Source organism: Gossypium hirsutum, chromosome A11 (genome assembly GCF_007990345.1).
Source record: "Gossypium hirsutum isolate 1008001.06 chromosome A11, Gossypium_hirsutum_v2.1, whole genome shotgun sequence".
NCBI classification, from domain to species: Eukaryota; Viridiplantae; Streptophyta; class Magnoliopsida; order Malvales; family Malvaceae; genus Gossypium; species Gossypium hirsutum.
The window spans coordinates 120,512,132-120,526,370 of record NC_053434.1 but is presented as its reverse complement, the minus strand read 5'-3'; the positions used below and the strand labels follow the sequence as shown (position 1 = coordinate 120,526,370).

The 14,239-nt window shown below is 35.6% G+C and overlaps 1 protein-coding gene and 1 long non-coding RNA gene across 2 annotated transcripts; both read left to right on the top strand.

Annotated features, from left to right (window-relative positions):
• Window positions 1-3,080: 3,080 nt before the first annotated feature.
• Window positions 3,081-4,045, top strand: LOC121209465 (uncharacterized). The gene is made up of 2 exons (XR_005904604.1): window positions 3,081-3,278; window positions 3,628-4,045. It is a non-coding gene; the product is annotated as an uncharacterized lncRNA (long non-coding RNA).
• A 2,606-nt stretch (window positions 4,046-6,651) lies between these two features.
• LOC121209464 (myosin heavy chain, clone 203-like) lies at window positions 6,652-11,652 on the top strand. The gene is made up of 2 exons (XM_041080161.1): window positions 6,652-6,764; window positions 9,458-11,652. The coding sequence occupies exon 2, from the start codon at window positions 10,673-10,675 to the stop codon at window positions 11,585-11,587; it is 915 nt and encodes a 304-aa protein (XP_040936095.1). The 5' UTR covers window positions 6,652-6,764; window positions 9,458-10,672; the 3' UTR covers window positions 11,588-11,652.
• Window positions 11,653-14,239: the final 2,587 nt, after the last annotated feature.

Sequence of the window (14,239 nt, the reverse complement as noted above, 5' to 3'; positions counted from 1 at the left end):
GGGTATGAATTGCCGCGAAGAAAATTGCCTTTGGACTAATAATGGGGCATATCTGACTCCTTCCCATAATCTGAGTAGTGGCACCCAATCTTGATCTCCGACCTTGTATAGCAGAACTGACGGGCGTATCCACGGGGCTCTCCAAGTTACGTCATCGGCGCGAAGATTCTGAAAGACTGAGACCCAGTGTTGTTCAGTGACCTCCTTCGGCCATTCTTTCTTGAGATAAGCTTCTAAAGGGAGAATGTTTTAGAAAACATATGGAACGGTGTGCACTCTACTTTCCAGAAGTGGCTCAGAATCCAAACATTAAGTAACTGCGCGCATCCGATAAAACGACCTTCCCCTTTCTTCCTACAGCTACTTAGTGATCTGAAGGTTTCGGCCAGGATAGTTGGGACGGGGTTGATTCCTTGTTTTAATCTTTCGAAGAAATCTACCACCGCAACTTCTATGTGTCCAAGAACCTTCGGGAAGATGATCAAACCGTAAATGGCCAGAGCAAACAGATTTACCCTTTTCAACATGTCGGGATGGTTTAGAACCAAGTCTCGTAGGGAAGACCATGGGATACAAATGGTTTCATTCTTCTTCTTTATCTGTTTTTCGAGCCACGCGTCAGTCATGTCTGTCACTCTTACTAACTTTTTCTTTAAGGTCATTGGCTTAGGCTCTTGCACATATATCTTATAGGGTTGTATATTATCGACACGGAGCAAAGCAGTGTACTCTTCTAGTCGAGGTCATGTCTTCCTGATTGAAAGTAAAACAGTGGTAGGCTAGATCCCAAAATCTGACCATGGCTTGGATCAATCGTTCGTCTACGCTGACAGCAATCAAGTTGGCTATGTCTCCATATCTCTCGGCGAAGATACCTCTAGTATCCGAGTCCCACTGATTCCAAACCCGAACCAAATCTTCAAGGTTATTCTGGCAAACATTTACAGTTACGTGCTCGGGCAAATTGGCAATACATCCCTCCACTAGACTATCCCCTTTTTCTTTCTGAGTTTTTAGAGACCAATCTCGGACTACGGCATTTTCCTCGGTTGTTTGTATAATTGACTCTTCCATTAGAAACCCGTTTTTTGGCAACCGATCTTTAGTCAACACCTTTCTAATATGATGCCTATAATGCATGATGAAAAACAATACGGCAAAGACAAATAATCTTGATTAGTAATTAAATACAGACAGAAAAAATATGGAAAATTGAACGAATCAAATTACCCAAATCTAGTTTATTAAACAGACCCAATCCCCTTCGTATAGACAGTGAAAATGCAAAAGGCAAGAGGCGTTCCTCCCGTGCGCTTATTTTAGTGACTACTAAACGGACGGAGGTTCAGCATGGCGCTAGTTAGGTGGCTCGTATGGTTCATTATATGCGGTTTTGGTTCTAGATAGGTACTCGAATTGTCCGTACTGTCATCTGCTAAGATTAGTACGAAGCCTCGGTCATAGCCCATCACAGACTCACGAGTTCAATTCGAGGGATTACATTTACTTATGCCTATGCGGAGGGACAAGTTAACTCACGAAAGCATAAGTCGTATGTAATCCGAAAGTATTCACTAGCCTGTGCGGAGGGACGAGTTAACTCACGAAGGCGTAGCGTTTACTTTCACTTAAACGGACGGGGCCCGGGTTGAGAGCTCATGTTATGCGAAATGCAAGTGCACGGTGCGTAGGGAGAAACTTGCAAACCTTTCATTTATTTTAAAACTACAAAACTAAAACCGTAAAACTTAAAGCTGAAAAACAAAAGATAAAACAAATTAGGAGATATGTATGTATGATTTTTTTCGAAAACAAAACTTAAGGATCATGATTAAATATTAATTTGAACACGGAAATTTGAAAATTTTGACAACACGCGTTTAATTCAACTCGACTCTCAAAAATAGAAGTCCCCAGTGGAGTCGCCAGCTGTAGCGACGTAAAAATGTTTAGATTTGGTCGCTAATTGTGGCAATTTATTGAAAACTTGAAAACTGAAGTTTGATTTTAAAATAAAGAGGGAGTCGCCATCGATCCTTTTTCCTAGGTGTGATCGGACACCTATTAGATTTATTTTTTAAAACAAAAGGAAGGCCGAGTTTAGGTCTACGTCAAAAGTCCAGAGAAAAATAAGGTTCGGGAGTCGGTTACGCGCGGGGAAGTTATTAGCACCCTCGCGACGCCCAAAATTGGTATCTTATAAACACGTGTTGTCTTGATTTTCAAAAATGCGAGTTCAATGTAATATTTAGTCGTGATCCGATTGAAAAGACGAAAAATTTTAGTTTTTATTTTTTTTGGTTTTTTAGAAGGGTGTTCCGTCTTTAGCACGAGCTGACAAATTCCACCCAACATAGCGATGAAATCTACGACTTAATGTTAAATCGGCGCGTTGCTTTATTTATTGAAATTAATTAAAACATAAGAAAAAATATTTCTAAAGTGAGAATTTAAAAATAGATAAACGACGCAAACAATGATATCATTAATGAAAAATTTTAACATGGAATACTAGAAATTATTATAACAATAATAATGACATTTGCAAAAAAAGAAAATAAAAACAAATCATGTACTAATAATAAGAAAAAAAATGATATATTTGGTAATAATAATATAAAATAATATGTACATAAAAGATACTTCATATATATGCATATAATAAGAGTATATAATAATAATAATAATAATATCTACAATAAAAAAATATTAAGAAATGTACAAAAATATATATATATATATAAAATATTTACAATAATGATGTAAATAAACAACATATAAAATATTTGAAATAACATATAAATGAAACATTTTAAAAAAAAAGGTTAATAAATAAATTAAATAAATTTAGGAAATGGCTAAAAACAAATTAAAATTCGGGATATAAAAGTATAAATATTGGATAGTTAATTAGGGATCAAAACGAAAACCAAACAAGATCTGAGGGCCAAATTTAAAAAACAATAGAAGATAGAAAATGTGGGTTAATTGAATGAGGTTGCGAGAGAGTAGGACTAAACGTATAAATTTTCCTTTTAGAGAAAGTGTACAGACCCCACCCACCAAACAAAATAATGCCGTTTCAACACCATTATTTAAAAACAAAGATTTTTTTTTTGTGTTTCATTTTCAACCCCCAATCTTAAAAAAACAAAAAAACTTCCATGCTCTCTTCCCCTCCCCCTTTTTCTTTCTGTCGATTGGGTTCTTTAGAGACCCACCCTACCGCCAACGACGACGGCGGTGACCGCCGTGTACAGCGAAGGAGCGCAACCTAGGTACGCCTACTTTAAAATTTTTTATGTTTCTTTGTTAAAAAAAGGTTTTCTTGAAAAAAGAAAAGGAAAAAAAACAATGAATAAATATGAAAAAAAACAAGGTAAGCAGAGAACAAAAAGAAGAAAAAAGGAAAAAAAAGAACAAAACTAAACCTCTTGAACCTTCCTTCTCTTTTTTTGTTTTCGTATCCGTTTTTATTTCCAATATCTGTGTTACAATCTTTCTTTTTAAAAAAATAAACCCCCCTTTTTACAACATTTTTTAATGGCTTTTTATAGCCATCTTTTACAAGTTTTTTATTACTTTTGCCATATTTTCCCGTCTTGCTTGTTTGCTCTGTTTTTGCAGGGTATGGGGGTGACTGGTGGAGCAGGTGATGGTGGCTGGTGTCAGAGGAAAGTGGGGAGGTGACTAGGGTTTTTTTCTTTGCTGGAAAATGTTTAGTAGGTTAGTTTAGGTGGGCTGTTGGTTTAGATTGGGTTTGATGATGTTGGGCTGATGAAATTGGGGTGAATATTTAGTTGTATTTGGGCCAAAATTGACCTACAACAATAGTCTCTTTAATTGAGCTCTACTCCATTAAAGACGACATTTAACGTCTTGGAGTTGAAGTTGCCTACCTTATCTTAATAATTTAGGTAGTCTATGGCTTGGATGTCCTTACACCGTCAACTTCAATTGCCGGTGGATCTCAACTAGTAAGCACTGTCCTCCATGTCTTCTTATCGAGGAAACTAATAAATGTAATCATGTGTGTTTTTTAAAATGCGTAGTTGGAGCAATCGAGGATAGGGATCTAAAAATCAAGCTTCCTTTCATGTCTCAACAATTCAATAGTAAGATCTTCACCAAATTAGTTTAGTGTCTAGTTCTAATACCATTTATTAACATTGAATTGCTAGTCAGTTGTACTATAAAATGCAACTAAAGATACAATTGGATCTCAAAAAAAATAAATCAATGAATAACATTCTAGATTTACTCTCTCACTAAATCTTTCTTCATGAAAGCTTGGTCACAAACTGATCAAAATCGTTTGTTTACAACACAATATGCACTCAAAACAAGTTTCTCTGATGAACAAATTACTGTTATTTCTACTCCTACATAAAACAATAACCTAGTTTCCAGTATATAGGTATTATTAGACTTGTATGTTAAGCTAGTATGATTGCCAGTGTCAGACAAATGTTTTAAAATAGATATGGTTTTCTTTTTTTCTTATACTCTTATTTACTTTTAAGTTCATTCAATTAAAAAAATAAAGGAAATAATAAAATAAACCAAAATTCAGAAAACAATCCTAATTCAGATTCTACCAGTTGGTCAGTACTTGCTAGTGTTGGCTACAGCTAAAAGTTCATTCTAGCATCATTTCGACCTCCTCTTTCCAAACTAGCCTCAATTTCTCCAAATCTATGCAAAAAGTTTCAAACTCTTGTCCTCTTATCTCCAAAGCTAATCGTTAGATCACTCTAAAATTTAAGCATTACTCAACTGCTCCTAATCTACTTTCGGGTCCATCAAAAGTTACTTCAACCGCATGAAAGAGAAAAGGTTTGGTTGGAAGCCCCTTATAAATAAAAATATTTAAGGCACAACTACCCCAATGACACTTGATAAATGTATGAATGGTGCATATTTGCACATATGCTATCAAGTTGTGAATATGATTGGATAAAATCTCATACTTGCTATACATTTTCTAGTCGACGCGTATGCCTCAATTATTTTTGCTATTAATTCGGGTTGGACCATACATGGCCATGCATGCATTATTGTACTATTCTAAATATTTCTAGTCCCCTTTAGACGTAAAAATTGAGGGCAAACAAAAAAGAAGTAAAAATCAATAATAGAAAAGGTAGAAATTATTGTCCTATTCTTTTTCTTTTACATAAAGAATATTTTTCTATTTCCTTATTAATCTGTACTAATATTTAATATTCTTACTGAGTTGGTAACAAATTTATCAAAAACATTTTTTATTATTATATATAAAGAAAAATGTGAAAATCGGTTTTTTATTTTCTAGTTCAATATATAATTAATTTAAAAATTAATTAAATTTATTTTATTAAAAACCTATTCTCGTCCCACTTAAATATTCAAGTTAATATTTAAAATCTATTTAGACTGTCACGTAAGATTACTGTTAGGGAGATAACAGAGCTTAATTATCTCATTTATGTAGGGTACTAATTACTAAATTATAATTATATCAATTTGTGGTTCCTTTTAGAATAATATTTTTCCTTTTTCGAGAAAGATAATTTTTTTTTTGAGATGAGGCTATCCGAAATCGAAATCTTGAAGAAGTGCTATCCTTTCACAGGTGATGAACAGATCATTGATAATGAATTGATTGAAATAGAACAAAAGAAAAAGTACAATAATTGCATTGATTTTTTTCCTCTCTTTATTTTGGGTATGGGTCTCTTAAAATTAATTTATGACTAATGCTGCATTCTTCATCGTTGGTTTAAAAAAAAACTTATATTTTTGCATGATTTTACTTTTTAATTTGTGTAGTTAAATACCAAAATTATATATAGACTATGATTTAATGTGTAATTGTATAGATAAACTTTAATAATTTTATATAATTTTATACATAAAATTTCGATTTAATCTAATCCTTCTAAATTATTTCTTTAAATGTGTATGATTAAATCAAAATTAAATTTTTAAATATACATTTGAACCATAATTAGAGTTTTACGTGTACAGTTACACAAAATTAAAATTCATATATAAAATTACATATTAAATCAATATTCATGTATAATTTTAAAATTTATCCCTACACTTATATATATATTGATAGTTTAAATTTATTTTTATCTTTAAATCGAGATATATTTCAAAATGAAGTGATCTTTTCGTCGGTTCCATTAAAGAGAAAACGAGTGAGAATTGCATTCCAATTTTGTAAATTGATGTGATCACTCTCCTATATTAATTATATAGGTAAGATGAAATGTCATTATCAAAATAAATATACAAATTTATTTTATATTTATAAAATTGGATAACTAAATTATCAGTAATCTATATGATGATTTAAATAAATACTGTTGTACAAGCCTAATTTTGGGCCCAAATAAACATAACTCAACTACCCAATTAAAACCCAATACAAATCCAAAACTCTTAACCCAAAACATTAACCCAATCCCAAAAAAAAATCAGAAAAAGAAAACCCTAATCCCACCTACTCTACCACCCTTGTTGGCCACCCACATTGGCCACCTACACCAGTATGCCACCACTCCACTTGCACTTACAAAAGGAAGAGAAAAGAAAGATAATATAAAAATAAATCATGTAACAAGGCTATAAAAGCCATCAAAACACAATGTAAAATGACCTTTTTTTTCTTCATCAATACAAAGGAGGGACATTGAATAAAAACAGCAGCAATTCAAAGCAAAAAGAACAACGAAAGCAATTGAAATAGAAAGGAGGTTTAAAATCGGGCTAAGGTTTTCTTTTCCTTTCTTCTTTTTTTTTTCTATTTTTGAATCTATCTTTTCCTATACAATATATCAGATTATATCAAAAAAATATTTTAAAAAATATAAAAAAAAGAAGAAGAAGCGTACCTTTTATATTTTTTGGCCACCGTGTGCGGTAGCCGGCGACGGCGGTGGTCCACGGTGGCGACCGGACTGAAACCTCGCCGGAACAATGGCCATACCCGTTCAACCCAACCCGCCTTACCTGAGATCCGTGCGTTTTTGCTATAATGGGTTATTTGCCAAATAAGTCCTTCCACTTTTAATTCAGTTTGCAATCATTTTTTGTTTATCTAAATTTGTACTTAATAATTTGTTTCAGTCCTCAATTTAATCCATTTTTATTATTTAACTATTTTACTATTAAATTAGTTAATTTCATTATTTTTGTTATTATTTGCGCTATTATCAATATTTTTCATGTATATATTATATTGTTGTTGTTATTATTATTATTAAATATTCTTATTATTACTATTATTTTTATTCCTTTTATTATTGTTTATTATCAACATTTATTATTATTGCTATTATTGCTATTATATCTTAATTTATATTCGTCTTATCTAATTTTATTTCTCTCTTTATATTTATGTTTATATTTTATGTATTATACCTATCTTTATATTTACGCATGAACATTACTATTCTACTATTGCTGTTTTTTTTTTATTATCTTCATTGGCATTTTTACTTATTATCATTTTGTATCTTTATTAACATTATTACTATTATTATTTCACTATCATGTTTTTCTTCTCACAATTTTTATTATTTTACTGTTACAACTTAACGTGCTATTATTACTATTATTTTTATTTTTTTATTACCATTATTCTTATTGTAATAATATCTATATGTATTTTGTTAATACCATTTATTACTATTTTATGCTTTTTATTTATTATAAGTTTGTTTACTTACTCATATGTTTATTTGCTTACCCCCGATTTAAAATCCAATTTATACTATAATTTGCTTTTTTATTTCCTTTATCGTTGTATTTTTATTTCGTTTTGTTCTCATTATCATTATTTCATTATGTTTATTCGTTTATTCTTATATGTCTCAATATATCTGCGAATCCATATTATTTTGTCATTATAATTGTTGTTTTTATCACCACCTTTGTTATTATTATGCATGTTAATACTGCAACTCGTTTCTTATTTCACCATGCGATTATGATTACGTTGGTCCTTTACTCGACGCATATAATTGTGCTTTCTAAAACAAAACAAGTTTCATATTTAGACAATTTGAGAAAATTGTGCCCTAACTTACTGGGTTTCGATTTTTTCTCATTTAATTTAAATAACGGAATACTCTTTTAAATCGCTATATGAGTTTTTTTTTAAAAAATAAATAATACTTATTTTTGGAAGTATGAGGTGTTGTGCCCTAACTTACTGGGTATGACACTTTGTCACCTCGAAGTAAGAATTTGTTTTAAAATAAAGGCAATATTTGGTATTAGGAAATTCGAGAAAACGTGCCCTAACTTACTGGGTTTCGAATTTTCTTGTTTATCCTAAATAACCGAACAACCTTTAAAAAATTTTAGAATATATGAATTTTAAATAAAGGCAAGCTCATTCTCGAAGTTTGAGATATAGTGTCCTAACTTACTGGAGTGATATTTTATTACTTCGAGATGAGAAAGTCTTTAACATTTGTTTTAATTTATTTGGTCATTTTCAAATTAGCGTTTTTACGAAGAAGGATCGTATTTCAGTGTCTTTCAAGCTTTCAATTTTTGACACTAAGACATTAATTAATCAACTAGGTACCAATTTTTGAGCGTTACGAGGGTGCTAATCCTTCCTCGTGCGTAATCGACTCCCGAACCTGTTTTCTTGATTTACGTGGACCAAAATCGTTGTTTAAATAAATTAAACCATTTATTAAAAATAATCACTTTTACAAGGTGATCCAATCACACCTAAAAAGATTGGTGGCGACTCCCTCTATTCGTTTTCATTTCCAAAAATCTAAGTCGATTCCCATTTTTTTCAAAAAAAATGGTTACGACAGCTTGGCGACTCCACTGGGGACAAAATAAGAGAGTCAAGCCACAAGTTGATTAACTTTTGTCTTTTTGTCGAGAACTGAAAATTTGATTTTGATATACGATCCTTTCATTGCATTTCACCCATTTTTCTTGCGGTTTTCATCATTTTATTCTTATTTTCTTTAATCGCTTCGAGTTTTTTTTATGCATATATCCTCGCACATTACATTGCATGACCGCTTTGGTCACACCCCTTTAAATGGGAGTGAGAAACTACTCCTTCGTGAGGTTTTCACCTCCGTGCAGGATAGTGGATTGCTTTCGGGATACATCTGTACCTATGTCTTCGTGAGATTTTCATCTCCGTGCAGCCATAGGGAAATGTATTCCCCTGAACTGAACTCGGTCTATATGAGCCTATAATGGGTGAAGATCAAGGAATCTGCTGGTTCAGGTACCCTTACTCTAGAACCAAGCCCCATGTAGCGAGCCTTAAGAACCCACCCTAGGTAGAGCCACTCCGAAACCCTAGTGGTTACCTGAGCAAGTGCTATATTTATTATTCTTTGCTTGCTTTGAACTACGTATAAATTACTGACTTGCTTTATTTTACTTTGATTGTATTTGCATGACATTTTCATCATAAAAGGTGTTGATTCGCATTCAGTTCCTAAATAGATAGCTTATCATGGAAAATGGGTTTTTTGTTAAAGTAGAAGACAACGCGACTGTCCGGATATGGGCTGAGACAACACAACAAGAGAAAGGTGACAGACTTACCGAGGGGTACGTGTCAGAGTTATAGAATTTTACTCGGATCAGCGTAACTCAGAATAATCTCCAAGAGATGAAAGAAATATGGGGCCAGTGGGATGACGAGGTCAAACAGCTATTCTATTGTCATTATGGTGATTTACCTTATCTGCTCGATGTCAAGGTAGATGAACACCTGTTTCAAGTCCTTGCCCAATATTGGAATTCTGCTTACAGTTGCTTCACTTTTGGGAAAGTAGATTTGGTACCTACTATAGAAGAATACACGACCTTACTCCATTGCCCAAAGATTCAGATTGACAGAATTTATGCCAGACCTGCTAACGTCCCAGCATTTTCAAAAAAGCTGATGAACATCACAGGGATGAGCGAACAGTGGGTGACAACTCGGATCAAGCAAAAAGGAAATGGTAAATGCATTCCTTGGAGGAACCTGAAGGATCTAATCTTAGCGCACCCCGATGTGAAGAAAAGGGTAGATGTCTTCATATTGAGTATTTATGGACTAGTCATCTTCCCCAAAGCTTTGGGGCATGTAGACGAGGCTGTTACCGACCTTTTTGACAGGCTTGGTAAAGGAACCACACCTATACCCGCAATCTTGGCTAAAACTTTTAGATCATTGAATGCTTGTAGAAGAGTGGGTGAAGGGAGATTTATTTGATGCGCACAGCTCTTGCTATCTTGGTTCCACAGCCATTTTTGGAAAGTGAAAAAGGTCTCGTATCGTATCTTCTCTGAAAATTACTCTCCGCTGAAAGAGTTAGTGGCTACACCGAGGCGAGATAATGTTACAGAAGAAAATTGGATGAAGGTTCTCCAAAATTTGCAAGAAGAAGATGTTGAATGGAGAGCCCCGTGGATGGTTCCTGATGAAATATTATACCGATACGGAGACTTCGATTGGGTTCCCTTGTTAGGAGTATGGGGAGCTGTCGGGTATGCTCCTCTGCTTGCATTGTGACAGTACAGATCCAGATAATTTACACCACCAACATACGGGTTAGCCCAGTGCGAGTTCGTGTTCACAGGGAATAATTACAAAAAGAAAGTTCGTGAGATATCAAATGCCTGGAACCAAACTCGTAGAATGAAAAAATTTACTGCCAATCCAATGACTACTTCTGAGTACGACCGATGGTGGAATCAGAGACTTAACGACAACATCCCTATATCAGATCAAGGGAATCCTCAGTCGATAGAAGAGCACTTGAAAGTAATCCCCTCTGAGCTAGAAATCATCAGGCAAGATTTTGAGAGAAAGAGTCTGGAGCTAGAAAAAAGGATCGAGCAGTTGGAAAAAGAAAAGATACAGTTAGGGTTAGATGTCGATGTCCAGAAACTAGAAGCTGAAAAACTCAGAAAAAGGAAAAACAAGGCTGAAGAGGACTTGGACAGTTTGAAAACGGACTATAAGAAGCTGCGCAGATCAATGAGAACTGCTGGGTTAGGAAAAACATCCGAACAATGGCGACATGAAGTTAAAGAAGAACAAAGCAAAGCCAACCAGTGGGAAGAAAAATTTCGCGATGCTCAAGCTCGAGAAGGTGCTCTGAAAAGAAGTTTGGTAGAAAGCCAGAATGAGAAAGAAGGGTTAAAGACCCGGGTATCAGAGTTAGAGAGGTCATTGTATCAGTATCGCTCGCGTAACTCTGTAATCGAGTTGAAAGCTAGTCAGAACAGAATTGAAGAATTAAAAGAGAATATAGAAGAACTTAAAACAGTGCTGCAAAATTGTGAACTTCAGATAGAACTTCACGAGGTAAATAACGAGCGATGGAAGGAGCAACTTCATCAATCTCAAGACCAAATCAGGAGCAGGGACTATGTCATGGGTGAAGATTTGACTCAAGTTCGAGAAGTGGCTGACCACTTGCAAACATTAGCAGTACAAGCCGATGTGCTGAGTTTAAAATACGAGTCAGAATCAGACCGAGGCCGAAAGCTAGCTTGGTTTCTTAGGCAGGTCAAGGCCTTAAGTATCAGGGCCAAGCCTTATATGTAATCTATTTTATGTAAAGAAACTTGTTTTCTAGAAAAGTTACTCTAATGAAATCGAATTGGAATCAACATTTTTTTTGCATTCATTGCATTCATTGTATTCATGCATCGGCATTGCATTACACGCACTAAAACTCACAAAAAACCCTAAAAATCATGGCAGTTACCCTGGAACATCGTTACGATACAAGAGGAAAAACAAGAGCAATGGATCAAAGGTTAGAGAGATTGGAACAAATGCAAAAAGAGATTCAAGATCAATTACAAACACGTATGCAAGAACAACTTGCCAAAATCCAGCAAGATATGAGGGACCATATGTTGGAGTCTCAGAAAAACATGATGGACCAATTAACTCGTCCATTGGCTGGCGGATTAGAAAAAGGGAAAAACCCTTTGATTAATGTGGGAGAAGATAATGAAGATCCTACCTACCCTCCGGGTTTTGCCCCAACGGACGTTCAGACACAACCTGACATGTACCCAAGAAGGCCATCGGTCACAATTAGGCCTCAACCATTTCAGGCTGGTGTTTCAACACCGATGAATTATCAGGCCGGCTCGGGCTCTAATCCGGGGGACAACCCAACCCACCCTGTGGTCCTCAATCTTGATGAAGTAACAGAAGCAGAAAAGACAAGGGTAGAACTTCCGAGAGAGCTTGAATGAAGCTGTAGATGGTTGGAAAAAAAATTTAAAGAAATGGAAAGCACCGACTATCGTGGTGGAATCGATGCTAAGGAATTAAGTTTGGTTCCAGACCTGGTACTCCCTCCCAAGTTCAAAACTCCAGAATTTGAGAAATACAATGGGACTAGCTGTCCCGAAGCTCACATCACTATGTTCTGCAGACGAATGGCAGGCCATGTCAAAATGACCAACTATTAATTCACTGCTTCCAAGAAAGTCTGGTTGGGGCTGCAACTAGATGGTACAACTAACTGAGTCGCGCCCAGATCAGTTCATAGAAAGATTTAGCACAAGCCTTCATGAAGCAATACGATCATGTGGCGGACATAGCCCCTGATAGAATCACTTTACAGAATATAGAGAAAAAGCATAATGAGAGCTTTAGGCAGTACTCCCAGCGATGGAGAGAAGTGGCCACACAGGTCCAACCCCCTCTGTTGGAAAAAGAAACCACTATGCTCTTCATCAATACCCTGAAGGCACATTTTATTAACCACATGCTAGGTAGCGCAACTAAGAGTTTTTCAGACATAGTAATGTCTGGAGAAATGATAGAAAATGCCATAAGATGTGGGAAAATAGAGGCTGGGGAAAACGCTAAGAGGTCAGCGCCGAGAAAGAAAGAGCATGAGGTGAATAATGTGAGCTCATATTCGAAATCGATCACCGTAAGCCAACAAAGGTCGACAACTACTGGACAACAGGGCCCACCCAGACCAGAGCCCAACACAAAACAAAATAGGGAGAAACTTCAATTTACGTCCATTCCAATGACGTATAATGAGTTATACCAGAGTTTATTTGACGCACATGTCGTGTCTCCCTTCTATCTGAAGCCAATGCAACCTCCATACCCCAAATGGTATGACGCAAATGCCCAATGCGAATACCATGCGGGAGCCACAGGACACTCGATAGAAAACTGCACCACTTTCAAGAAATTGGTTGAAAGACTCATCAACATGGGGATTGTGAAATTTGATGATGCATCTAATACAGAGAACCCATTACCTAACCATGGGGATAAGGGAATAAATGCGATAATCAAGAGTTCAGGGAAAGAAATTAAGATGAGTATTGTAGAAGTGAATACCCCGTTGGAGGATGTTTGGAAGAAAATGGTGGAAAGAGGGTTGATAGCACAAAATTCAAGGGTCAGACCTCGAGAAGCGGAGAATTATTGCGAGTTCCATGATCAAGAGGATCACGAGATTCAGAAATGCAGCGAATTCAGGGCTTTGTTACAAGGATTGATGGATAATAAGGAGATGGAATTCTTCAAATATGTCGGGAGCCCGGGAGAAACAGATGTATGTACCTCCGAAGAAGGATCGATAAAGGGTGTTTACAAAGCCAACCACCCAGTGGTTATCATATCACGTCCGAGAATGAATGAATCCGGGGCACAAGTTGCGCCAAAGGTCGTGATTCATAAGCCCATTGCTTTTCCTTACAATGATAGAAAAAGGGTACCGTGGAACTATAGCTGCAATGTGACATTCCCGGGAGAGAAGACCCTAATTACTGCATCAGTGGAAGTTTAAGACGAGGGTTTTTATATGCGCAGCGGAAGACGTTATACTCCAAGTACAAAAGTTGAACAGGTTAAAGAAAAATCATTAGCAATTGAGCAAAAGAAAGAGAAGCCGGTGGGGCCTGAACCAGCTGTTAATGAGTCAGTGACTGACAAAGAAGCCAAGGAATTCTTAAAATTTCTAAAGCACAGCGAATATAGTGTCGTAGAATAGTTGCACAAACAGCCAGCGCGTATATCGATACTGACCTTGCTTTTAAGCTCCGAAACCCATCGCAGCGCATTGATGAAGGAGCTGAATGAAAGTCATGTTACTAATGATATCTTTGTAAACAAACTGGACCGATTAGTCAACAATATAAGTGCCGACAACTTCATATTCTTCAATGACGATGAGGTACCGCCAGGGGGCCGAGGATTAACTAAAGCTTT